This window comes from Pempheris klunzingeri, chromosome 7 (assembly GCF_042242105.1).
Source record: "Pempheris klunzingeri isolate RE-2024b chromosome 7, fPemKlu1.hap1, whole genome shotgun sequence".
Classification (NCBI taxonomy): domain Eukaryota; kingdom Metazoa; phylum Chordata; class Actinopteri; order Acropomatiformes; family Pempheridae; genus Pempheris; species Pempheris klunzingeri.
Window position 1 is genome coordinate 10,478,136 of NC_092018.1, and position 27,781 is coordinate 10,505,916.

Consider the following 27,781-nt stretch of genomic DNA (forward strand, 5'->3'; position numbering starts at 1 on the left):
AATAAGAAGCAAAACGAGATGCAAACTGACCAAATGGAGGCACGAAACAACCAGAGATGTAAAACTGCCAGCAAGAGACACAAAACAACCATAAGAGACACTAAACAACCACAAAAAGATGCAAAATTACCTCAAAGAGACACAAAACTGTTCCTTTCAGTCTTGATGTCTTGCTCCCAGTGGGTTGCTTCTACATGCCTTTGTCCAAGGGTTAGTCCCATAATCTATCCATAGCTGTAGAGTACTACAAATAGTAGCTATTAAGTGATATTATTTCATATTAGGGTCTTTAAAGTTCTTTGTCAGGCATTCAATTCCTCACAGATAATTATTTTGAAATGATTATTTTTACTCATTTCACAAATGTGCCCCCTTTCTTTAAAGCTGTGCCACAGTCTGCCCCCCCCAACCCCCCCCCAAAGGTCTAAACCTGCCCCTGGAGAGGTGGTGGATATGGTGGGGAAAAGAGGGACACTTTGGAGCAGGAAAGCAAAAGAGGGAGTCGAGCAAAGGTGGAGAGAAAGTCTGCGGTTAGCCAAAGTTATGGAATGACAGAGGGGATGGAAGGAGGAGGAGGAGGAGGAGGAGGCGGCAGGCTCCGGGGCGCAAAAGCGAATCAGATGGACAGACGGAGAGAAAGGAGGAGTGCAGTGGAGTAAGGAGAGACCACAAGAAGGACAGTATGGGTAAAAGGTTTAGGGACAGGGTACATTAGTTTGAAACCTCAGCCAGAGAGAGCGCTGACAAAGTGAGTCGAGGGAGGAAAAGTTGCAACTACAAGCAGCAACAGATAAATTCAGGAAGTTGCAGAGAGACGGGAGTGATGGAAAAGTATATGGGGAGGACGTAGACGCTGGGGGAGGTTTCATTTCCCACAGCTCCTCTCAGTTTCTTAGGATTTCCCTCCCTGGACGCTGCTGCTCTAAGTGCCTTCTCTCCTGAGCCATACTCTTCCATATCTGGAGCTGGATTTGGACAAACAGTGAAGTGGACTGAATCAGACGGGACAGCAACGCAGAATCTAAATTTAACTTTTTATGGTTAAATTAAGCCTGTGCTGAAAGGTGTTTGTTGGACCTCGGGATTGCTGACTGTTGTGAGAGAAAGCAGAGAAAGTGGTTACTTGACCGATTTAAAACATCACAAGTCATTTGATTATCTGAACGGCACAGCTTTGTTCTACCTAGTTTTCACTTTGCATGAAAGTCTGCTTTTTGTATTTTGACTGGCAGGTCTGTTTTAAAACATTATCTCATCCTGAATGCTGTGAGCGGAGTGCAGATAAAGACTATTTACAGTATGTTTTTGTTCCAGACCTGAGGTTTTCAGAACCTGCTTCTGCGGTCACTGCATATAATGGGGTGATTTATTTATAATTGCTAATGTTGTTTTGCTGTTTTATGGCGTGGAAGATGAGAAGACTTTGGTATTTCATGTTCCGTTCTCTGATGTTCTGTATTTCCATAAGTCAGTTATATTCACCTGCACTTTCTCCGACCTAACGGGAACAAAATCATGAAAATGGACGCAAAGGCTGTACCGAATTCTTTGCTTTTCCCAAAAGACGTTTTCATCTAAAACCAAGATGTAATTTATGAGCGTAAACTATGACGTGAGGACTGATAATAGCTGTTTGGATTAAGAGGGTGAGCAGTAACTCGTGTCTTTGCCAGTCTGAGCTCCTGAGAGTGCGTGCAGAAGGAAAGACTGGAAAGTGACTCTAAACGTCTCGTTTAATGCACTATAACAAATGGCCCGTGACACAACCCCTATTTTCCCTCATGGGTCTAGAGAGGGAGGTTTTCCATATATGTCGGCTTCCACATATTTTCCACTTCAGCATCAGTGTTGACATTGGAGCAGCCTTCGTCCAGCTCACTGGCCTGGCTCTCATGCTTTCTCCCGGGCCTGGAAACAAACCCATGCAGTCACCCCCCAACCAGACTGATCCCTGATTACCCGCGTTAAAAACACTTGTTGTTGGCTTGTGCGGCCCAGCTTTACTCAGGCCGGCCCGGGCTTCTTCTCGCCTCTCCACGGGGGCCAGGCCTTCTCGTGCCCTGTCCTTAAGTCATGGGGATCCAGGGCATGGAGCTGTTTGCCATCGGTGTGGTCATCATCCTTTTCATGGCAGTTCTCAAGCAGTTTGGCATCTTGGAGCCCATGTCCTCATTTGAAGGTAAGGGCCCACCTGAGGCCCCTCTACCAGATATTTACACCTCAGTGGGTAACACTTTACTTTAATCCCTCATTTAACATTTACACAGTATATGAACTTCATAACACACTATACTATAGTTCTATGTAGATTTGAGGGCATTTTATGTTTACTGATTTACAATATTCATCAACAATCATAGTGTCTCTATTTTATATCATGACAACTGAGTTATAGTTGTTAACAAATCTCTTCTTTCAACAACATTATAGTGTTGGGGGGGTGTTAAGTCTTGACCATCAATTTTTATCCAATTAACTCTTGTGTTGTATGTCTATATAGAAACATTTAGGTTGAGTTCCAAAATTTAAAAAAAATCCTGGTTTGATGTGACTGGATTTCCAGATTTAGTGATAAGCTGAAAGGTAAAGTAAAGTGTTCCTTTAAGGGCTGAGAAAATTCTCCTACTTCTTAAGATAAATAAACTGTTTAAAAACCCTTTTGGATTCTCTGCTCATGAAAAGTTGAGTCACATTTTTAAGTTAAGCATAAGATAGTATAATTTTGTTGAAAGGTAATTTGTCCACATGCATCTCTTACTAAAGTACCATGCTTAAGTAAAGTAAATTTAATTTATATAATATTGTTGTGTCGTATGTTGATTGTATGACACAAAGTGGTTTACAAAATGATGTCAGAAAATACAGATACAATATAACATTTTCAGTGATACTGATCAATGAACATTGAAGTGTGGTCAAGAGGTTTATAAAGCCATGTAACCTTAACATCCCCGGCTTCATTAGGTTATCTTTCCTTTCTCTGTCACCTCATCTGTCAGTGCTTTACTTTATCTAATAAAGTAAAAAAAAAAAATGGAAGTACACATGAACTATCAGCAAATCTATGTATGGCATCAGAGTGGGGAAAGGTTAATGGGATGTTTTATTTTGCCGACTAAGCGATATACCATAAAAGCTTGACGGGCCAATGGACTGTGTGTGTTTGGGACTGTAAAAGAGCCATCAGATCCTGCTCTTTGAATGATGCAGTTCCCTTTGATTAGAGTTTTGGGCCGAGGGCCAGCCAGTCAGAGTGCCCTGCAGTCAGTGTGCCAAGACAATTACAGCAGGAAGGCTCCAGTCGGCACATTAGTGCTTCTTATATGGCTCAGTATCATAAGTAATAAATTCAACAAAAACACCAGTAATGTCCTTTCATAATTTATCACTCCTCTCAATCACTCCAATCTTCCCTTCTCCCAGTAGCGCTCCTAGCCTTCCTCCTCCTCCTCCTCCTCCTCCTCTTCCTCCTCTCATTTTGCCGGGGCCCACACCCCAGTCTAGCATTACTCCACATCAATTATACATGCAGTATCGAACAGGCTTTCTCTGAGACCGCCTAAATATGGAGTCTGGAGTACTCCTCCAGGACCCTGAAGGACACTGGCCGTCCCTCAGTAGCCTCCAAAATTCCCATCAGGTGTCTTCATCCCGATTCCTGCCACTTCATTACTTCATCACCTCCCAGGGGGAGTAATTTACTAACTGCTGTGTCGTTTTTTCACCAGGGTATCTTCTCACCAACCAAAACATTTTCAATGTTTGTTTAATTAGTAGATATTTCACTCTGAAGGCAGCGTCTCCCTCCAAATGCTCACCTATGTTCGTGTAGGAAAATGGCTGAAATGTAACTCATCAGGCCATCGTTCTTTTTCAGGAATCACAAACCCAGTCGTTGTGCTCTTTGTTGATTGGCCTTGGATAGAAATAGACTCAAAATGCAGGGCTGCTATAAATATCAGCTTTGTGATGATCAGAGTCGTTATCGAGACTCTCACTGTAGTTCTGATTCAGTGCTGCACTCATTCATGAGACATTTTGTGATGTTTTTTTTGCTTGTTAAAGGTACATCAGCAGTTTGCTGCTCTGTAAATTTGCATCACGACATTGTGACAATGTCTTCAGTGGGTCTTTTCAGTTTCTGTGAGTGATTGGCCTTCAGTTTGAGGCCGTCGCTACACCTGGGGGCACCGAGCTCGTGTCCTCTAAAATGTTTCTTATGGGTTTAATGACCCAAAAAAGAGTTTATTTTCTCTATTTATCAATAAATCATTTGGTCTATAAAACAACTAAAAGTCCAATATGACATCTTCAGATTGTCAACAGTCCAAAGCCCAAATATTGAATCCTTTTAAAACTAAAATAGTGGTCTAATGTTGCTTTAAAATACCACGTGTTAAAGAACTGACTTTGTTGACCTTTTGTTGAATGAATGAGGATATTTATTTATTTATTTACTTACTTACACAAAACACAGTGAGACAATAAAAGACATTAAAAGTGTTTCACATTATGAATTTTATTTGGGTTTGGTGTTCCCTCACTTAGAGGTTTGAGCTTCACTGTGCAGAAAGATGCAGAGCTCGACTCCAGAAGTGCCTTTTTAATATTGTTCCCTGAAGAATGGAAGTTTATTTGTGCTCAGTCTGAGTTTTAGGACGTGAACGTAAGAGCGTGATTCTCCACGTGGCATCAGCAGCACATTTAACGTCCCTCATCAGTCAGCGGACCAACAAGTTCTGGTAGCTTCTTTGCTGCATTATTGATGTCACTGACATTCAAGAAAAGACCCTTTAATGTTGCTTCACCAGAAATCCTTGTGTTTGCAGATGTGTGTGTGCATGTTTAAAATCCACTCAAATGATTCGATTTAAAACAAAACTGCTGGTCTTTGATTGTTGTGTCCGTCCTGTCCTCTCTGCTCTGATGTCGATTTTTGGGTTCAGTCCAGCTTGGTCCTATTTTGGGCTGACATCTGATGCCTGAGGTAGCCTTGTCTTTAGAGATGTAAGAGTCCTATTCTGAGGTTCTCTGGTACCAATATCTGGTATTTTTACTCCACATTTGACTCTTGTGCAGGATATTTTAGTAGTGAGTAACATCAATATACTGTTAAGAGATGGGGCAGGGAATGAGTAGTTTCATTTGTTCATCTTTGACTTGTTTGCTCATCTCTGTTTGTCGGATAGATCATTTAACAGATGTGTATCATAGACTACATTTGTACATTCAGTACAATAGGAACATCCATGCATCAGCTTCCTGAAACTGCAAAATCAGAGTTACAGAACTTAAAAAGCTTTTAACAATGTTTAATTAAAAACCTAAGATTGTACAATGAAACCTGGACACCAGATTTATTCTCCTCCTAATTTATTTTCATCATTTTTATACATTAATATTCATTAACAAGCAACACAAGACAAATAAGAGAGAGGATCAGATCCCTCAGTATTCCTTCCCTGTGTTGCAATGTCTTGAAATGTCTTGTTAAATCTTAGCTTGAGGAGCATCAGTTAGGTATTTGCATGCTTTTATTGCCCTGGGTTTCGCCTCTCAGGCTACATTCAGGGCTGTTTGGGCTGTAAACATCCTGAGAGGAGGCCTAAGGGTAATTATCAGGGCTGAAAAAAGAACTGGTGCTTCCTCTGCATGTTTTTCAGTTAATGATCTTAAGTCAATATTCTCTTAAAAAAAAAAAAACTCATAGTTTTTGATCCTGTTGTTTCATTAGTGTCCACAGGAGGGAGTGTTTGCTCACTGTTTCCCATCATTACATGCCTGTGAGTGAGTGACACAGTATTAAATCTGTGTTAGAGACCCCAGGAGAGACAGGGGAACAATTAGAAAGTGGATCACAGAGCTGACTGGGAAAATGGGATTCAGGACACCTGTTGACCTTTGTCGCCACCCTCTCTGGGTCCTTAAAGGCAAATTGTTTCGAAATGTTTGTCACATTTAGAAGTATAAATTAAGATGTTTGCTAGTCATGTACATTAAAAGCTCCAGTATTCAGCAGCTTGCTGTATTTATCTTTTAGTCAGTTGTTTTGATGAGAAAGGTAGCATTTCTCTAGTTCCTCTGGGGTTCACGAGTTAATTAGCAGAAAATAAGATGTGAGATGGAGGGAGGAAATAGAGGAGGACGTTGCAGACCATCAGTCATTCTGTCAGAGGAGGACTTTGCAACACATATCATCTCTGGATAAATGTTGCATATCGTGGAGTTTGGAGGAGCAGAGGAGTAATATTCATTGGAGGAATCCCAAACCAGCTGCATGCCTACATGTGTGATATGAGAGTATCTGATTGGATTACCCATGGATTAACGCGGTGATCCAGATTTTTCTGGGGGATTTTCTCTCTCTCTCTCTGTCTCTCTTTAGCTGTATTTTTTCAGCACAAATCTGATCTACTTGACCTTAGTAAAGGAGTTGGACCATCAGACCCCACTCTTAGTTGTGGAGGATATCCTGAAAGGTCCATTAGAGCAAGAGAGTGGACGGAGGGGGGGAAAGGCAGTCAATTTAAATAAACAGGCAGAAGGGAACAGCTAGCAGAAACTGCAGGAAACAACTTGTGATGAGTGAGTGACACTGTTTCAGAGACAGGACGGGATAGAGAAGAAGAAAAGAGTGACTGAGGCTGAAAGAGACAGATGGATTGAAGGAAATGTGTATAGAAAGTCCAGTTATGTAGTAGAGAAAAGGAAAGAATAGGACCGTGGAGGAAAAGATAGAGGAAGAGGGGAAGATGAGTGTGAGGTGGGAGACGGAGGGACTCCAGACTGTTGGCATCGTCTGCCTGGTGATCATGTTCCTCAAACTGATGCACCTGCTGGGCCTGATCGACATCACTGAGACCGGTGAGGAGGAGGAGGGTTAGGAGGGTGAGGAGGAGGACTGCATAGAACTAGGAGGCTGGAGGGAAATGTTTTACTTGAATCCACTCAATGTTTGTGAATAAAAGAAGTTGTGAGGTTGAGATGAGGATGAGACAAGTACAAAGCTAAATGAACCAACTGGCAAAACTAATGTTAGCTAATGTGTGACCCATTTAGCAGAGTAAAAACGATAATATGGAGTATCGAAAGATCTGGCATGAAACTTGATAAATGCTGCTTAGTAGTGATGTCTATCTAGAGATTTTAAATGACATACATTTGCTGATGTGAGGTGAGTTTCCCACACGCTATTACGACATGAAGTTTGACATGGATGCTATTTACGAGTCAGAAACTCATAATTACGATAACTCTGATATCACATGAATGTAGCATTGCAAAGCAGTGGTGCTCACTATTATGTAAAAAAAGATCTGGCTTTTTCCAGAGTTTTCAACCAGATTAAAACACTATTTCGTCATCACTTATCATTTGAGATTAGACTCTAATTTTAAAAAGAGAAACAGCGCAACATGGGAAACTGATTTTTGATTGTTATCAATAGGAGTAATTAGATTGTGTCCTTTTCATTTTGTGCAGGTCTAAGCTCAACTGTTTTATTGTTTTAAATGAACCCTAAAGGAAATCCCTGCACTGTGGTTTTATGTTTCACAGAATATTATATTTCACTGCTCTGCTGGATGTTTAATCAGAATTTACAGTAACTTGAGTCTTTTCCTCGCTCAGCGCCCGTCGTATAAACCTCCCATTGTCTGATCTGATTTGACTTGTTCTCTTTCTTTTGTTTTTTTTCTTCCTCTTACTATCACTCTCTCACTGTTCTCCATTTACTCCCTTTCACTCCATCTTGGTGTCAACACCCCCCCTCCTCCTCTGTTCTCTCTGTCTAAAGATGGTGAGTATGGTAAACAGTAGAAACTACCTACAAGAGAATTTCCCTCTTTTTTTTTTCATGTTTTCCCAGTCGTGCAGTGCTTTCTCTTAGTGTGTGTGAACTGGTGACCATTAATGCAGCAGCTCTTAATTGTGCATTTGTGATTTGCATCTGTGAGTAAAAAGTGCCTTTGATTGAATTTCTCAAATTCTCAATTTCTCAGATTTTCTCCAGTGGCTTTCTTTTTAAAGCAAACAGATCAAAACAATACTTGTTTGGTGACATTTCCGCCACAAAGAAAGTACCTCCTCTTCTTTTTTACTCCCTCGTTCGCCTGCCTTTTGCCCCTCTACAGTTTTTTGCCAAATCTTTCTCTTAAACTTGCACGTTTTCCCCACCTGCTCTATGACAAATGCCTCCCCCTTGTTGACCTGCACCCACACACTCAATGTCTGCTCCATCCTCCCTCTTTTTCTCTTCATCTCTCCCCTCTCTGTCACTTCTCTCTCTCTCTTCCTTTTCTTTCTTCCTGTCTGTCTATCCATTCCTTTTTCCCTCTCTCTCTCTGTCTCTCTTTCACAAACAGACAGCAGCGACAGTGATTTGGAGCTGTCGACGGTGCGTCACCAGCCGGAGGGGCTGGACCAGCTGCAGGCTCAGACCAAGTTCACCAGGAAGGAGCTTCAGTCTCTCTATCGAGGCTTCAAGAACGTACGTCCGGCTGCCGGCTACCGAGACGTTCTTCAGTGGTTTGCCACTGTTACTGTGCTTTATATAGACTGGAATTATTCTAATATATATCACTTTTTCCCTTCCTCTCTTGAGCAGGAGTGTCCCAGTGGGATGGTTGATGAGGAGACATTCAAGACCATCTATTCTCAGTTCTTTCCCCAAGGAGGTTAGACGTTAAAACCATCTTTCCTCTCTTGTCCTTTCTTGTTAGGGACTGTGGGAAAGTTATTAGGTGGGGAGGACGGGTCAGGCAGCGGGAGGATTATATGTTTGTTCTTGCTGAAAGGAGGGTGGCCTGAAATATTTGGGAGCAAGACAGGGTTGATGTCCTAGATGTATATTGTAGAGATTAAGCCTGAAAATTATTGATTGGGTTCATCAAAACAGATAGATCACAATGGTCCTTCTGCTGGGAAGTTCAGTGTTAAATGTTGGAAAACCCCCCTGTGTTATAATGATAATTCTGGCCAAAATTGAATCCTAAAAACCCTATTTTCTTACAACAAGTAAACAAATCTAAACGTATTTCAGCCTGCTTTTTAATCCAAAACGGACTGGATTTTGTCATATGAGGTATGAGGCATGTAGCTGCAGAAGAATTTAAGAGAAACCTGATTTCAGAAGACAATTGAAACAAATTGAACTGTACTGAAAACAGTATACAGTATATTAAATCTCTGACCCCGACTCTGTTTGTGCACAGATGCAACAACCTACGCTCACTTCCTGTTCAACGCGTTTGACATCGACAGAAATGGTTCAATCCGCTTTGAGGACTTTGTCATTGGCCTGTCAGTGTTGCTCAGAGGTTCGGTCACTGAGAAGCTCAACTGGGCCTTTAACCTCTACGACATTAATAAGGATGGCTACATCACTAAAGAGGTATGTGTGGGTTGTGCAACTGTTTGACAATGAAAAGTTAAATTAACATGTGCTAAAGTTTCCAATGATTCCTCCAACACTGACAGGAAAACCAAACCAAAACAGTTGCAGTTACACACTGTAAGTCTGGACCACCAGGCTAACAGGACACCCACCACTTGTACAATACAGATGAAACTGCAGTAAAAAACTTAATAACTTCATAACCTTTATTATATTAATGTTATTGTAACACAATTCTTGTAGAGCTGCTTGTGTTAGGACCAACACATCAGACATTTTTGTTATTTTTACTAGTAAACAGTTTGGCCTATTTTGCTGAATTTTTAGGAAAAACTAATGTAAAAAAAAAAAAATAAAACTATAGTATATACAGTAGAAAAATGTCACTCAGATGGTGTACCGTCATTAGTATCAAAGTATTTTAAGCTATATCCAGCCTTGCTGAAAGGATGGAGCCGCATCGGTTGTTCCTTCATCCTCTTGTCATTTGTGAAACCTCAACCACCATGTTCGTTTATTTGTCAAAGTGGTAAAAGTTTGTAAAATTATCTTCTTACATTTTGGCAAAATCTGGGAAATGTTGCATCTTAACAATACATCGCAGCTTTTCTAAAATACATTCTGGGCAATGTGATTGCTTGTCTGTGCGCTGCAATTTCAGGTAAAATTGCATCATTCATGGGAAATCAAACTCTTAATCTTATCTTTTCCATGTTTGTAGAATGAAATTGTTCACAAATCTAGCCACAGTGGGAAAACCAGCCAGTAGATGTTTTTACTCTTTTACTTTGCCTCTTTAGGAGATGCTGGCGATAATGAAGTCAATCTATGACATGATGGGGCGGTACACTTACCCCTGCGTGCGAGATGAAGCACCCTATGAACACGTGGACAAGTTCTTCCAGGTTGTAAATGCACACGAATAAAAAAACACTGACACTGTGCAAGGCCTATTTTCAATATCTTCTCAAACGGACATTATTAACGACACTCTTGCTAATGTGTCGTTTCTCTCTGCTCTCTTGATTCTTTCTTTTTCCTGAAGAAAATGGATAAAAACCGAGATGGTGTGGTGACCATTGAGGAGTTCATTGAGACCTGTCAGAAGGTGACTTTCTCACCCAGTGCCACACACAAACAGATTGGTGCTGCACTCAAAAAACACATAGTTCAGAGCAGGTCAGGGTGTGTGGTGACGACATGACTTCAGTGTCAGGCACTGACCAAGATTATCCTGATTCACACATGGGCTGAAGTGTTACTCATGTTTTTTAAAAAAATACTTCACTTTCTCATCTGAATCATGTCCTTCCCATTTCTTATTATATAATTATTTCAAAATCAACTTTAATTCAGTTATCTTTTCCTCACTGTGAGGTTACATTAATACTAGGTTTGGTGGTTTCTAACAGTAAAGTCCTAATTTGGCTGAAACATGCTGATAAACTGAATCATGTGAGGATGAAAACATCTCAAACAATCTATTTCAATGTGAAAATCATTCAGTTTAAAATCCTTTTTTGTTCAGTTAAAGATGCAGAATATTTTCAACTCTGCTGCAGAATAAGGCTCCACCTGTGTTCGGTATTTTGCAATAAATTAGTTTTTTTGAGAATTTAAGTTAAAAAAAAACTTGGTTCATTAAAGGAAAAGTTTCCCCCTAAATACTTAATAAATACTCACCAGTGATACATGCACACTGAAGGCCCATCAGGATTTACCTTATGCTTGCTAGAAAATAAATAAAAATTGCCATTCAGGGATACAGGACTTATTTGCTTTTACTTGCTTCTTTGAGTTTAGACAAGTCATTGCAGGTGACCTCTGTGAGTCTTCACCACTGCTGTTCACCCTGGTGTCAGCCTTTTTCCCAAACTGTATCTGAAAAATGAAAAACTAGTTTCTATGGCTCTAAAAACTATAAAATGCTAATTGAAATTTATGGGCTACAGTCCTACTTATTTTTTAACATTTTGTTTCCGTTAGTTTTTGGTTTTTTTTAAGTCTAGTTTCTATTTTTATTTCAGTTAACTAAAATGTTTTTTCCCACCTATTTTAAGTTTTTATTTTAGTTTTAGTTAACATAATTACCTTGGTGGTTAGTTGCAGTGGTACTATTTGACTTTTAGCCCACTGATTGAAATTATAATGTACAAGCTGTTTGGAAACTTGTGATGACAAGTCTTTTGTTCCCTGATGGCAGAGATTGCGCTATGCGTGTTCACTCATGCTGTGTTTGCTTGTCCTTTTAACATCAGTGGAGCTCTGACTCACTCGGGGGGGGGGGGGATAAGTGAATAGATGATAAGTGAATATTCAGTTTGAGACAACCTGTGTGTTTAACTGACCCTAAACTCAAACATTGGGTAATAAATCTGTTGCAAATGTGCAGCTGTTCTAACATGCCTCAAACATTACTTTAAACTTACTTTAAAAGTATAATCAGTACATTTTTGTAATAATAATAACAATTTAAGGCTTTGCAATTGTTCCATCTAAAATGTAGATTTTTTGCAGCATAGCATATTTCAACAAATTACCAAAAAAATGATAGTGCTAAGTTGTATAAGGACTGAAATTGAAGAACACAGCTTCAAATGAACACAAACTATATGTTTGTATGTTTTTCATGTTGCAAACACATCTGCTTCTCTCTGATGTCTTCAGTTCAAACTAAATAAAAAAAGGTCTTCAGCAAGTTTTTTCCTTCTGCAGTTTTACATTTTTACAGATTTATAAGTTAAAAAAAAATAAAACACCAACAGCACACCACTCAACCACAACAACACACACTTGCGGTGAAACAGCTACAGTACTACATATTTAAATATAATGTTCATTAGTGATAGCATGGTCTGCCTGACCTGTAAGAGGACGCAAAATCCAAACTAAAAATTACTACCTTGATCCTAAATCATACTGGGATTTATAATTAATCCCACTTAACACTTAACATATGTGCTTTTCTTTCATACCAAGAAGATTTAAAAATTGGAGTAACCAGTTGTCTACCGAAAACTTCTGAATCATTTAGTTGAACAAAATCATTATCATAGAAGCCACAAAATCTGAACCTATTATGTTTTTTTGGACAGCTAGACACAAGTAAACAAAACAGGACACAGTGGAAGATTTTCTGTATGTCCATTATTACTGACACTGAATGAATCATTTTGTCTGGAACGTGTTATGTCTACAAATGTCAGCAAATCAACCTGAACTTTTGCTGGTTTGGGACTTCTGGTGACAAATGTTTTTGTTTATGTTTTTGGCAGGATGAGAACATCATGAACTCCATGCAGCTGTTTGAGAATGTGATATAAGGAATCAAGCTACTCTCTTTGCATCGCTCACACACAAACACAGCACATCCATGCACCTCATCCACTTCACCGAAAACATGACATCCTGGCACATACTGTAGGTACTGTAATGATACAGGAACTAGACGTTTTTTTGTCCCCCCCCCCCCCCTATTCCTCACCACGCTCCTTTAGCTGTGTCTTGCATCTGGATGAAAAGGACTGTTACAGACAGAAGATGAGCTTCCTGGATTAAACTCACGTCTGTCGTCTATGTTTTTTGTGTCCTAAATGGAGAAACAGAAGAGCTCCTGTTGTGAATCAACAAGGAATAAAGAAGCTTACAACGACCAGAGCACACAAGGATACTAGCTTTAACACGGATACACTGTCTCGCACACACTGTTTCTCTTTCACACATGCACACACACACACACACACACACACAAGCACACAGACCTGCTGTTTCCTCAAGAGTTTTCAGAGCACTTGGATGAAGTGAATGAAGAGCAGCACAAAAAAATAGCAATGACACAAAAAAAAGAGAAATGAACTAAAGCATGTTTGTCATCAAATATGTGATGTGGAATTAGCTTGCACTACAATTTTATGACCATGTATTATATGCGCCTGAAATAAAGGCACTGTAGATACCTGCACCCGATACACCACAGGTGGAAGCCATTGTGTCTGTATATATGTATAGTTAATAGTTATATAATCAGCATTGTATTGGTCTCATCTGTGCTGCATTGAGAGATGGAGTAGGACCAGAACTGAATATTTGTTTTAGAAATCTCTGTGTTTATCAGTTTAACATCATGTTTAGTAGCAGTTCATCACATCATTTAAATGGATTACTCAAATATTTCTCTTTTTTTGTATTTTAGATCATGTTTAGCTGGTCAGATTGGAAATGTGAGCCTGTACTGAACTGTGATGAAACAAAAGGACTGTTAAAAGTGTGGTTTTATGCAGAATTAAGGCTTTATCTTGGTCCCTCAGTATCTACGAGCATGCTGACTCTAAGTGCCACAGTATTATGTACAATACAGTAGGACCTTTGTGGTGTCGTTTAATTAAAGATGCTGTTGGCAGCTGCGACCTCGCCTTGTTTTTTTCAGTGAGTCCCTTCAGTGTATTTCCCCATTTGCATTCAGATGACGAAGGCGCAAAAACTGTGAGTGAACAAACATTAAGTTGGCTGACAAGAGAGATATTAATCAGAGGGAACATAGTGACACAAAAAACTCAAGGAAGGAGGTTTCGTCAGAAAATGTGAGGGATGAAATTAGCTTGAACTGTGTGTGAAGATATTGTGTGTAAAGAGAGTCACGCAACACAAATCACGAGTGTCTCATTTGTTTGACTGGTTTTACTTTGTAAAAAGTAAGACCAGTTTTTCTGGTTTTACTTGACTTACTTTGTAAAACCAGACTCAACCAAACTCTACTGATACTACTACAATCATAGGGCATCATTTTACAATAAAGGATTTATTCACTGATGAATGCTAACAGTGCTTTTAGCCTACTTTACTACAAGGCTCCATTTCTCCAGTTATAAATGTTAGTAATTCATTTAGTAAGCAGTAAATGGATCTTGCCAAATAGTGAGTCTGAAATGATGTACAAAAGCTGTGTTATAACTTGCTTATAATTTTCATTAATCATTCATAAAGTGCTTATAACCTAATTATTAACATAATTGTGAACCATTTATGAACCTTTATATGGATGGTCTTATTGTAATGTGGTACCAGTCATAGTTACTCCCAGCCAATGACTGAGACATGTGATGATGTTATGGACCATGATGCATTGCTGTAGAGTAAACTATCAACGGTATATAAAATAGTTAAAAGAAGCACTGCCTTAAACACCTACAGCAGTAAAATGCATCAAACACATTATACTAATCCACCGCTAATAATTACTCCAAATACTTCATATATAATAATATGACTGGGAACACTGTTCTCCACAAGGAGTGTTTTTTCTTTTTATACTTACACATTATAAGTTACATTATAAGTACACATTGCTGATAATACTCACACACTTTTACTTAAGTAAGGTTTTGACAGCAGGACCTTTACTTGTAGTGGAGTATTTCATCCACCACTGTTCCCATGCAGAATTCTTGTTGTTGAGTGTTTGAGAGCTCCCTCTGAGAGCACACCATTTTCTGCCAAATCCATAAACTTTTTCTATAAATTCTTAATTGTTATCCTTCATCAAGTCACTCCTGTGAAGCTCACACCAGGTTAACTGCCACCTCACACACACACACACACACACACACACACACACACACACACACACACACACACACACACACACACACACACACACACACATTTCCTCTTACCATCCTGCCTCTGCTTCGACACAGAAACCAAACTACTGGGGACAAAAGCTACGTGTCCTGGTGCACAAAGGCTTCAGTCAGACATATTCAGTGTGCTTACATGTGTTTGAGTAACCTGGCTACTCAGACAAATCATGTAATGCAGTAATCATAGAATGTGTTTACATGCACTGTAGTAACCTAGTTACTGTAAATCTGTGTATATGTGCAGAATCACTGTATTTACCGTGATCCCTCATAATCATTGCTGACCTGCATCCCAACATTGACGTCAACCCCAAGACCTAAGTCTGTCCCACTTAGTAAAAGAAACATTAGGGTAAAATATAGGCTTGGTCAATAAGCAAACACTTATATATACTACACTATACTTATATTACTATACTTATAATAATGTATGTGTTTAATGAAGAGCTTGTGTTTTTCCAATAGATTTTAGAATAAAACATACAAAAAGAGAAAAAATGCACTCTCATGTCTTTGAATTGGATTACATATGCACTACTGTCTTTTCACACTCTTTGCCTTAGGTTTTACGCCTATACATATATATATATTTACATATTTACATTGTACATGGACCATTAATGTTTATTTTTTTGCTTAAGTTAAATGTGTGTTCATGTCCTGCTTTGTCACTCTTGTCTCCTTTTTTGTCCGATTATGTGTGAGTACACGAGAGCAGTGGTCAAATCCTTGTATGTATTCACATAATTGGCCAATAAAAGCTGATTCTGATTCTGATATGTATTTATTGGCAAATATCTGCTCTCTTCTACTAGTGACATCAAAACAGAATAAACGTTGAGTAAAACAAACGTGGAGATAAAAGTCTGCCGTCAGACATTGGGCTATTTTTACTTCATGGCCTCATGACCTTTATCTTTTGTACATGTGACTCTTTTTACTCATTGTGCAACACTTCATATTTTGTTCCTGTCATCCTTGCAACTTATGTCTTTTTAAAAGTTAAAAATGCAAGCTACAGTACATTTACAATCTTTCCTTACTTGAATGTTAAATTCTGGAGAAAAAACTTTTGAAAAATATTACACTAAGAAAATTAAACATACTGTAATTGCATAGGCTTAGAATAAGAGCAAGGTAATGGTGTAAAGTTAGTGTTTGGGTGATGTTTGTTCAAGTAACTGTGAGTTATGTCCATTTCTAATAGATATTTAGTAACTTAATAGTATTCTTTAGTTAGTGATTTAGTTAGGATTAAAGTTTAAAAGCACACTCCAACTTTTGAGCTGCTCAAATCCAGTAACCGATGCCAATGTCTCTCACTACTGGTGATTACGTTTGGAAAAAAAAGGGTTTTCTCAATACTGAGCTAACTGCACCTTAAAACTAATGTCAAACCTCCAGTTACCAATATGTGCTGTATGAATGTAAATGGATTACGAACCAGACAAAGCATTAAACTGCCCCTTTGTTCCACACATTTTGGAGCCTGAAGGTTTCAGGTTAAATGTGTGCCAATTAGTTAGTGTAAATCTGAAAAATCTTAAATTTGTTTGGTTATACAGTATGCACCACCTAAGCACACTGAAATGATGAGGGCCTTGAGGTGACACTTTAGCCGATCTTGAGGCCCCTCCTTGTAGAAAACACCAAGGTTAAATGCTTTTGTTTAAGCTTGTCTTTTACTTCCTCTGCCCCCAAGTGGCCAAAAATGTATTAATACAACTTTGACAATGAGGTAGTGCACCATTATCAGTCTCTTGGACTTCTGATTTGAATTTATTAGGGGACATACCACAAATACCAAATGCAATGTTTAACATAAAGAATGTCCTATAAAATTTCTAATAATTGATATCAAGTTCCAATCTCCTTTGGAATAAATAAAAACTGCAAGCTCACCACACTGGTTTATTTATTCCTGTTGTCCTACCGCGTGCCAACTGGGTTATGCCAGGATCAGTACCAGATCCAAAGTATGGGAATGGAAGCCTGTAAAGACAATGCAAAGAAACATCCATCAGGTGGCGCTATGATGTGCACAAGCCCAAAGAAACAGTGGGGAGCGAGCAGAAAGGCCACAATATTAAGGTGTTAATAATGTAGTAGGCGGTTAAAATACCAGTTAAGTAACTGTACAGCGACAAGGGAGGGACATACAGCGCAGCTTACGCAAGAAAGGTCATTATAACAAAGAGTTGGAGGTTCTGTCTGTCACAGGGATCTTCACAGGGTAAAGGGAGGGGCTACGTCACTGCAGACCCGCCTCTGATTGGCTGAGCCTCGGGTTCCAGGGGCGGGGTGAAGGGTAGGCCCCTGACGTCACGGATGGACGTGAGCGTGCGTGGTGCCCGACGTCAACCCCCGTGGCTTTATGAAAGGCGAAATCCCTCCGTGGACAGAGCGTGTGGTAGCTGTCTGAAAACCCGTGTGTGGAGGAGAAGGAGCTTGTATCGGAGGACCGGCCTTGTCTCCCCGCCGCTGTCCGTGTTGTTTGGGCTTGTCTCCGGTCTATCTTTGCCGCTGCCGCCCCCTCCCCGGTACCTCCTCGCCTCAACAACACAAACCACGGGGACGAGCCAACGGTCGTAACGTTAGCCGAGAAGGGAAGTGGGCTCCGTCTTCTTTCATCACGCAGGTGAGCACAAAACGTGCCATTTTTAATCCCATGAGACAAGTCTTAGCATACATGTGGATGTTAGGAGGCATGGGGAGCTTTGGATGCCCGCTGTTTTCACGCCGTCTTTGCCGGCAGCAGATAACGACAGATGTAAAGGTCTCGCCTCCGGTAGCTAAAAGGACTTTGTGTGACTGTGTGTGTGTCTGCTGATGCTGAAGTGTGACCGTGAAACACAAGGCCCAAGTAGTCAGGTTCGAGAAAAAATGCATTTCACGCAGGAACTACGTGATTGCTTCTCTTCGTTGTGTGAAGGCCAGATGCCTCAAGGTTTTTTAGATATGGGGGCTTTATTGTGGCTGTAAGCGCGCTACATGAAGGCTGACCGTGCACCACTAGTTGACATTGTCCTGTCATATGAATTAATGAGCTGGTAAGAAACTATGGCTACCAGGCATTACTATCTGGGACACAAGAGCTTATTTGGCCATTAGGATTTATTGGCTCTTGATGATGGGGTTGTCCTGGAAACGTGGCCAGGCAGGTGTGTGGATGCTTACAGTGTGTGTGTGTGTGTGTGTGTGTGTGCGCGCATCTGTCATTGGCAAACACACATTAACCAAGCAGGTAAGATGGACTGCACAGAGTAGGGTAAGTGACCATGTAAACGTGGATGGGTAAAGATGCTCCTTCCCTCCGAGCCTGGAGTCTAAAGAGAGATCTAAAATAGCTTAGCTCTCATGCCAAAAAACACTTTGACTGACTCAGCTCTCAATCTAATCAATCTGTAGTGACCTTTCCAGATGACGCTGTGATTCTGGGTTTAGTCAGAGTAAGGATTTAGTGTAGTCTGAGTAAGGATCTCTGACACAACCTCGCCAGCCTTTAAGGTTCATTGGAAACAACAATAGTTTGCAGAGGAGGTGCAAACTCCAGCAGCATTTTCACTATAAAGAACAACTTAATTGTGAGACAAAAGCTTTTCAGCTTGTGGCTTCCAATGAACAAAAAAGTTGTTCCTTTTTTACTATAAGTGTTGCTTGAATTTGGGTCTCGTCATTCTTTTTTTACTTGACAGCAATTCTGACCATAGAAGCTATAAAGCTGATGGCTTTGTGATGACCGTTATTTGCGACATCCCAAGTCAGCTGGTCAGGGCGATCGTAGTCAAACATGGTCATGACATTAGACTGGCAACTTCTTGCATTTAGGTGGCCACACTGAGCGATCACACATTTTGAATTTGCTCACATGTCCTTCAGTAGCGTTATTTTAACAGTGGAAATTTTCCTGTATTGTTGAGGTTACGAAAGTCCAGGCTTGACAGTTTAGTTGACTGTTTGGCAGCCCAGTTAGATTTTATCCGACTCTTGTATTGAATTCTATGAGTATGAGCCAATGAATTCTGGTAAGACGTACAGAGTCCCAATGTTTAAGAACAATCATTACAAACATATGTGTCCGTCTACCAGGTAGGCCTATTGGCAAGCAACTCAACAACTGGAGGACAGACAGAAGAGGAGCAGAGCGGTCAGATGACTATAGGATGACTTACTGTACAGTGATTGGTTTTAGGCATACAGGTGACACATGCTTGTACGCTTTATCAAGATATTCATTTTTGGCAAGTGATGCAATTGTTTTTCATTTCAAGTGTCTCTAATTTTCTCTTTTCGGGTACAATAAAAGCAAACTTGATGCTGATCTGAAAATATCCACAGGATCTGAAAGGAGCCTAACTGCTCAGATGATGGGTTTTTTTTTGCCATCTGGTATTTTATTTAGTTTTAAATTAAACTTGTTTTTTCAATGACATTAGGTGTCTGAGAGCACTTCCCGCGCGTTATTTGAGGCAGTACAATCTGTGTACACAACACTATTCTTGCATGCTGAGGACTTTGTTTTGCACCTCTGCCTGCAGTTTGCATAGGACTCAGGACTGGTAAATTGTATCTTGCTTTGAGGCGGTCTGACTCATGAGAGTAAGACCAAAGATTGTGCCAGTCCCTCTCCATCAATGGTAATTTTTAAATCCACTTGATTGATATCTATTTCATGTTGTACAGCAAGTCAAACATTAATATTAATGCAAATACTGGTGCACATATAGCATGTGCAGTTACACCACACATTAAATCTAAACAAAATGGAAGAGCTGCTTGTTTGACCACTGTAGTGTGGATACAAGGAAATTAGTTGCCATGTACCGCCGCACCAAACATGCATGAAAATATTGAAAACTAAAATTAAGAAAATTAAAGTTTAACAGCCTTACAAATGAAGCCAAAACAGAGGAACAGAGATGGCCTCAGGTGCAGCTGTGATGTGAAGAGAGAAGGGTTGCAGGGAAAGTTTACATCCCTAGGTGGTGCCAGTGCCGGGTGTAATGCCAGGCCACACTACCACCTCTACTTGTGCGTGATGGCAACCTCGATGAACTGCTGCGACTCGCACATGTGTAGTGTCCTCAGACGGCATGGCTGCTGCTGCGCTGTGTGCCAGCCAGCCTTCCTACTTTGAGTTTGTCTTTGATATAGCCCATCAGATAAAAGTCTTGGACGTGTACAATGTATGTTAACTATATACATATGTTGCTGATATGATGTCAATATGGAAATTGCATATCATTTTCACTGTCTATTTTTGCTATGAACCACGTGTGTTGTGGAATAGGCGAAACACTGACTCCCTAGAGGTGGTGAGCTGCATGTGTGCCATGCCTGAGCTCCACCACTCATGCGGGCTGTGTGGCTGTTACCATGAGCACTGAAATAAAAAGCAGCACGTTCTGTCACGCACCTGTGCTGCTGAGGTTGCCAGTGTCCCAGGTGTTTGTTTGTCAGGCCTCAGCTCACCTGTCATGCTTATCTGTAAGGAAGCTGATGATACAATGACGTGTGCATCTTTGTAATTACAGATGTCTGGGTGACAGGTTTTGCCATTTAAATATGTGATGAATGCTTTGTTTGGGGACCAATATGACAGTGGAACATTTGAAATAGAAAACTAGTCTTGAGAACAGGTTGTCTTTTTTTTTTTTTTTTTTCAAGTATACAGATGCCAGAACAATTCTGAAATGCAGAACAAAGCCAAGCCACGCCAAGCACAAGAGGAGGAAGGAAATAGTTTAGCACCAGACATTAAAAAAAAAACAAGAACTGAGATTTAATGTTTGTTCCCCAAACCAAAGATGGGTATTGGATGGAAAGATGATTCCTCCCTCTAGCAGCATGAGGACTGTGGATGACAACTGTGGATGGTGGTGTGCCAGCCAGTTTGATGAAACTGAGGCAATCCTTTTTTTATTAAAAATCTTCTCCAATTCTTCAAGCTGCAACTAACAACTATTTTCATCATCACTTTTCTTGAGTAACTGATGATTTGCCTTGTCTATAAAATGTCAAAAGTGGCCATTATAACTTTATAGACCCACTGATGCCATCTTGAAATCTGCCCAAAAGCCAAATGTATTCAATTTAGCATTATATAAATGTATCAAATCTGGATATTTTCAGAAACTGGAACCAGTGATCATTTGGCAAGTCAGTCATTCATCCATCGCTTGAGTGATCAAAATAGTTGGTCCTTCATCCTGCTGTTCTTCGTCAATCTGTAAATCAGGCTAGCAAATACAGTTTATTGTTCTTCCCTGTTTACCTGAAAGGGTACAGTTACTGAAGAAGTTTATCCATATTTGGAATTAACTTTTAGAGAAAATCGTTAACATCACATGCAGAGTTTTCTGGTAATTCATTACCCTTTTTTTTTTTTTTTTTTTTTTTTTAAGTTATCAGGCTCCTTGTTTACATGAAGTGTAAGAAATGAGCTAACTGCACAGTGTTGACAACACACAAGAGACTGGCTCTTGATTTTAAAACTTTTTCAGACTCTCAGTATTTCCTCTTGGTCACAATGACTTTCAGCAAATGCATGTAGAGCAGAGGATCACCTAACAGGATGTGGGGCCGGGGCTGGGCCAGGAACAGGCACAGTGAGGTGAACTGGGTCACAGAAATGGATTCCTGGCCCTGTTTGCTGTTGGCAGCGTGTGACCAAGATTACATCATAGTGCTGGGTCATACGGTGCCTTCCCACTGTGCTGTGTAAAGGTGTGTGGATTTTGTACAAACAGTAAGATTTTAGCTCTAAACATTAAGCCCTAAAACATTTACCTTTACCAGTCTGTTTATTGGTACGCTGCTAAGTAAAGCAACCAGAGCACAACAGCGTTATCATTTCACAGCTATTTTAACCTGCCTTCATCAGCTGCCTCTCTATTTTAGAGTTTATTTAAAATTTTTAATCTGACTTATATGGCCCTGCATGGTGTGGCACCAAGATATCTGGCTGAGTTTATAACTCATAACTTGCCAGACCGTAGCTGTTCCTCGGTCAAGGCCAAAGGCCAGGGGTGAGCGCCCCAACCCTTTGGAGTAGCTTACCAGAGAAACATAAATTCAAATCCCCTTTTTAAATCGCCTCAAGAGTTACTTTAACATTGTGGGCTTCTCTTAATCATTTTATCTGTTAACAGTTATTTTATGTTATCATTTTATCTGTTACTTTGAGATGTATTATTTATGTCTGCTGATTCTAAATTTGTATTTGATATTGTTCTCGCTTTTTTCTTTTTTTTGTATGCATTTGGGAAGGACTTTGTAATGGTTGTTTTGAAAGGTGCTGTATAAATAAAATTAGTATTAAAAAGATAGACTTTCAGTGTTAATGACTGAGTGTTAAAGTTTAGTGATGTTTGTGAGCTGTTACTGATACTTCAGGTCAAGTTTTCGGGATGATATCCTGTGTCAATCACAAAAGCCCTCTATCGCCGTCTAACACAGAGGAATGCCCTCTCTTTGTGTGTATGTTTTCAGTTTTATGAGTGACTCGATGACTGTATGTGCAGTTACACTGTTTTAAGAATCAGCCAAAGCTGTCAGTATTTTGCTGGGTCACATCTGGCCTGATGTAACGAGCTAGTGAATAAATGAGCACGATGTAGACTTGGAGTTCACTCAATTGTCGTTAACTGAGTAAGGATGTGGGGGTGTGCAGATGGAAGAGACCAGTGGGGTCATTTATTGATTTATTGGTGATCACCACAAATCATATATCGGTGCAGATGCTTGTGTTCGAGTAGTAAAATGTGTTCTTTTCCAGACTGAGAGAGACTCAATTTTTATATTGTTTCAGTCTTGCTGTAGTTAAAATACAAAGAGTTAAAAAAAACTGAGTGTGTTATTGTTTGCTTATGTATCTGTTGATCTGCAGCACGTCACGTCCCACAGGAGGAAGTCAAAGCACCCAGAGGAAGCCAGCACGCTGGACGAGTGATATTCACTGTTATCATTTACCACCTTTTAGTGGAATGTGTTGAATTTAACCCTAACCAATGAAAAAATAATCTCTAACTATACTGATCCTTTTAGTTATGTCCTGATATTATTTTTTTTCAAGAAGAATTGATCTTAAGGTTTTAATTGTTGGTCTGACAAAAAAGCAATTTGATGGTCACCTTGGACTAAGCAAGCACTTGATTTATCAAGGAAATCATCTGTGTTTTACTTGATAAAAACAGTCATTAGTTGCCCTAGTTTCACGCAAAGTTGAGTTGTTGAAGTTGTTGTCTTTCCATCTCTCTTTGGATTTTCAGGAGTATAAATGCCAGAATGTGGCCATGGCCTCCGTCATTCTCCACAGTCTAATCAGCCACAGCTCAGATTTTGTGCTTCGCTTCCAGATAGTTAAATGTTGTAGCATTTCCTTCAAAGCAATCAGTGCCATTTTGAAAATACTGGAACTGAAATGAACCTCATCATAAATACTTAATCAGCAGTGTGACAGATGATGGATAGACTGGCAGCAGCAAACTAAATGTCCTTTCTAATAGACCACTTCCAGTAGGGCAGAATAGGGCAGATAAGTCAGTGTCTACATTCACAGTAAGTTGCTTTAAAATGTTGTTTACCATGTCCAGGTTTTTGAAGATAAGTGTTGTGTGCATTTTCAAGTTGTTGGAGCCTCACCCCATGATGCATTCTTCAGATGTCTGCTTATCTCCTGAAGCCTTATGTACTGCATCCATCTTGACCCCTGTTCTACAAACACTTTTCATATGAAACACAATGGGCACGTGTTTGGTTGGTTGCAGTGCTCCTGCTGCAGAGTTTGGTATTTTTTTAAACTACAATGAATATTGAAAACTCAAAATAAGTCACTTCCTGTCTGGTGGGATAGTGGTGTAAACCGTAGGGTTAGAAGAGGATGGAAGTGCCTTACACCTGTTTGTTTGTTTTTGTAATGGCCAGCAGGGGGCGACTCCACTGGCACCAAAAAGAAGTAAAATTTTATGGAGGTCAATGACAAAATAGACCTACTTGTCACTTGATTTATTACCTCAAAGGTTTTTCCAGTGAGTTTATGTTCTTAAAGCAGGTATGACATCCCGTTACTCACAGACTACAACAATAAAAGATAACCTCTTTCCCTCTCTGCAGTGTGTCCTTGTTGCATGTTGAAAGTCTTGATCTAGCTATCATTCACTGACCTCTATCCTCTTCTGTTACTGGTAACCGGGCTGGCATGAGGAACCTGACCCAGTGATGCATTCTTCACGTCTCCTTATCTCTGAGCCTTGTTTATGTAGTCCATCTTGATGCCTGTTCTTCTAAACACGCTTCCCGTGAACTATAACGCGTGCATTTGGTCAGTTCTGGTGATCCTGCTGCAGAGTTGGGCATTTCTTTGACACTACGATGAAAAATCAAACCATATTTTGGAGCTGAAACATCTAGTTAGTCAATTAGTTGATTGGCTGAAAATGTATCTTTTGCTCACTGCAGCTGAGACAATATGCTCATTACCCAATTCAATGCTGCCACTATACTTACTACTAGTGTCAACAGTGGGGGAAAACCAAGATGGTGATTTTGAAAATGCTAAACCTGAGGCTTTTAAGCGGCGGCCCACAAACCAATGGAAGTCGTTAAAAGTGGTCCACTTGTTTTATACGATCTGTGGCTGTGAAGGTAGTGAGGAAGGGCAAAGTTTGTGTGTGTTTAAATCTATGAAGTCACGTTTCTCAGACTACAATAAAAGCAGTAACTTCTGACCACCTCAGGATTGGCTAAATTAGCCAAAAAAGAGATTTTTTTTTCATTTTGTCTTTTTTTTTTTTAAAAGCAAAAATGCCATTTATATATGTTGCAAGTTGAAAATCTAGATCCAGAATCTAGATTCATTCATTGATCTCTGGCTTTAGGGCTGGCATGAAGAGCCAGACCCAGTGATGCGTTCTTCAAATGTCTCCTTATCTCTTGGAGCCTTAGTTATTACATCCATCCTAACCCCTGTTATACCAACATGAATCATAATGTGGGCCATTTGTGTTTTTGCAGTGATCCTGCTACAGAGATGGGTGAGTTTTGACAATATGATGACATATTGAATATTATACTTTGGAGCTGAAACAATTAGTTAGTCAGTTGATTTGCAGAAAAACATAATCTAACTATTTTGATGATCTGTGAAATGTTTTTTTTTTTTTTTTTTTTTTTTTTTTCAAAGAAATGGTTGTAGCTGGTTGTAATGTGAAGATCTGATGGTTGTCTTCCATGAAGGATAAAGTTTTAGAATTGGTGCAGTAGATTGCCAGCAGCAGAGATCGGGCCATGAACTGGTTTAATGCATTTCTTTGTGGCAACCGTGCCAGTTAATCCAGTAAAGGTAAACATTGTTGTGCCCGCTGACTGGCTCAGATTGTTATTCAACGTGTCTGACAACATTATGGAAAGGATCCCTACAGAGATACACCCGTAAGATCCTTTATCCTTTCTAAGAGTTAGCTCTGATCCAACTGAAAAGGTAAAACATCAGAAGTCACAGCAACTAGTGTTCTGTGAGTTAAAATTACTGTTTTGGGGGGAAAAAATCCTTAATTGATAGAATTAATTAATACAATTCGTATTAATTGAAAATGAAAAGTCTTATGAGTGTGTGTTTTTTTTTTTTTTAAAAAAAAAGGGCCTGAACTGAAGTTACAGATGTCTACTACATACTGTTATAATATTCCTCTATAGTACTAAAGTCTGTTTTAAACATGTCAAATTGTACAGATAGTCTTCATTCGGTTTAAGTGTTGTAATGGAATAAAATCACAATAAACAACTCTGTTTGCTTTACAAACATAGTCTCTGCTTTAAAGGCAGGGTCTGTAACACTGGAGAAACTAGCAAGAGTAGTGAGTCATGCTGGGTAAGTGCGGCTCAAATTTTGGCAGTGCCCTTCTTGTGTAACTAGCCTGCTAGCTTCAGTGATCAGTCTGCATAGCTCTGTGTGAGACTCTACTCATGTGCAATGAGGGCAGAGTGTGCGTAGGTAGGTTGTTATGAGAATTTCAACAAATATGACAAACTGTTTCTATAATAAGTTGCAGACCCTGCCTTTGACCACTCAATTTAGGCATCTTTAGCTGATCACCATGAAACTGTTAAGGGGCTAAATGAAGTTAATCTGTCTCCACAGTTACTGTACAAGCAAATAAAACTGGCTGCCCCCTTTTGTGGGGAACAGCTGGAGTTTGGCTCATGTAGGCTTAAAGGATTTCATCAACTTCAAGCAACAATGGATACTTTTTTAGTCCTAAATATCCCTGCTGGGCTTGATGGGGGAAAAATGCCTGAGTCTGTGGGTGGTGGAATAACCTGAAAGAAAGAGTTACAGTACATGCCTACTTTGTCTGAGAACAAAAATGAGAAATCGTTTTTTTTTTTGTGTCTAACCTTTAGTGCCCATGGCTGTGCTGCTGATAGCATGCTGTGTGGGTGTAGGTGTTGCTTTGAGAACGGGATGGAAATGCAGTTAAAGGCTGAACATCTCAATTCCCCTGATATAAATGTGACTTTCTTTTTGCTACTTTGGTTTCTCTAACTGACAAATGTGTGTTTGTACAACACAGCATGAGAGCTCACCTGCTGCTAAACTGCAAAGGCCCAAATAAAGTAATATTGGATTTAGACCGGACAAATTATTGAAAAGCCACTGCGCACTTCAAGTTCATTTTGGCTTGAAGTTGACTAAATTTCCTGCAATGAAACTCATTACTCATTAAAAAGTCTTAGTTGTACTTTCTGCACAATTATATCATTACAAACCCCTGCGGTCTTTTCTTTCCATCACTGCCTCCATCAAGTCCTGTGCCTAACAATCCAGAAATGAAAACAAGTGAAGGTTTTATAAAACATGTGTGTATATTAGTGCTCGTGTATGTTTCCATGGATGTCTGCAAATGTATCTGAAGTTGGTATTCACTTTATGTTTGAGGAGCAAATTAACAGTTGGTTACTTTACACCAGTGTAGGTTCCCATCAGGTGCTGTCATTATTTAGTTCCTTTTTTCTTTTTAAGGGGTGCTATAGACACACTGCTAAATAACCAAACAAAAAGAAAAAAATACATGAACAGTAAAGTGAACTCAAACAAACTTCTAAACGTTCACGGTTCTAGTTTCTTAATGTGAAGATTTGCTCTTTTTTTCAATTTTCCATTAAATAAAATATTAGATATCTATATTTGTTGTTATTTATATTTTGAGTCCTGGGCCTTCTTTTATAAATAATGCAACAGCAAACATCTGTCTGATTCATCAGTGAAACCAGCAGACGTCTTGCCATCCTTGGTACGTCATTCTTTGTTCCTGTATTGAAACATTTATCGTATAACTCTCTTCATTTATCTTATTCCCCCTGTGGTGAGACGGCCTGCTGTGTCTGTGCCTGTGCTGTTAAGACAAACTCTCTTATCTCCATTCACCTCTGCTCCACTGAGACAGGAAGTTGACCAATGTAAACATGACCTTGCAGGCGTTTTACAATCCCCCCCTCGCTCCCCCTCTCATGGTGAAATACGAACTCCTCACGTGTACTCTGTCACGTCAGTGTCGCCTGCTGTCACACACGAGTATGCAAACTTCTGCACACAAACCAACTTATTTAGTTTAATTCATAGCATCATTTCCTGAATCAAATCATTTTACATCAGTCATGAAACCACTTTGATGTGTGATTGGCCGGTCAATGATTTGTTTGTTTGACGGCTACTGGCGAGGCTTTGTATTGGAGGGATTAGGTGACG

The 27,781-nt window shown here is 39.8% G+C and overlaps 2 protein-coding genes across 4 annotated transcripts in view; both read left to right on the forward strand.

Annotated features, from left to right (window-relative positions):
• Window positions 1–661: 661 nt before the first annotated feature.
• kcnip3b (Kv channel interacting protein 3b, calsenilin) lies at window positions 662–13,779 on the forward strand. 2 transcript variants are annotated; one of them, XM_070833210.1, is made up of 7 exons: window positions 662–2,179; window positions 8,364–8,488; window positions 8,606–8,675; window positions 9,213–9,391; window positions 10,195–10,299; window positions 10,440–10,502; window positions 12,670–13,779. In XM_070833210.1, exons 1-7 carry the CDS (start codon window positions 2,074–2,076, stop codon window positions 12,715–12,717), a joined length of 696 nt encoding a protein of 231 aa, XP_070689311.1. In that variant the 5' UTR covers window positions 662–2,073; the 3' UTR covers window positions 12,718–13,779. The 2 variants fall into 2 exon arrangements, with proteins under 2 accessions (XP_070689311.1, XP_070689312.1); XM_070833211.1 differs by lacking the exon at window positions 662–2,179 and adding an exon at window positions 6,565–6,864.
• Window positions 13,780–17,438: 3,659 nt separating this feature from the next.
• The window catches only part of slc23a2 (solute carrier family 23 member 2), a 32,742-nt gene continuing 22,399 nt past the window's right edge, over window positions 17,439–27,781 (forward strand). For both annotated transcript variants that reach the window (XM_070833197.1, XM_070833198.1), the window contains exon 1: window positions 17,439–17,671. The gene's annotated coding sequence lies outside the window, so the exon portion shown is untranslated. The remainder of the gene's footprint in view (window positions 17,672–27,781) is intronic.

Bases quoted from the DNA above. Each gene is read 5' to 3' on its own strand.
- kcnip3b (XM_070833211.1), top strand. From the start codon at position 6,753: ATGAGTGTGAGGTGGGAGACGGAGGGACTCCAGACTGTTGGCATCGTC. The intron at 8,676-9,212 runs GTTAGACGTTAA...GTTTGTGCACAG, and splicing joins TCAGTTCTTTCCCCAAGGAG to ATGCAACAACCTACGCTCAC. The intron at 9,392-10,194 runs GTATGTGTGGGT...TTGCCTCTTTAG, and splicing joins ATGGCTACATCACTAAAGAG to GAGATGCTGGCGATAATGAA.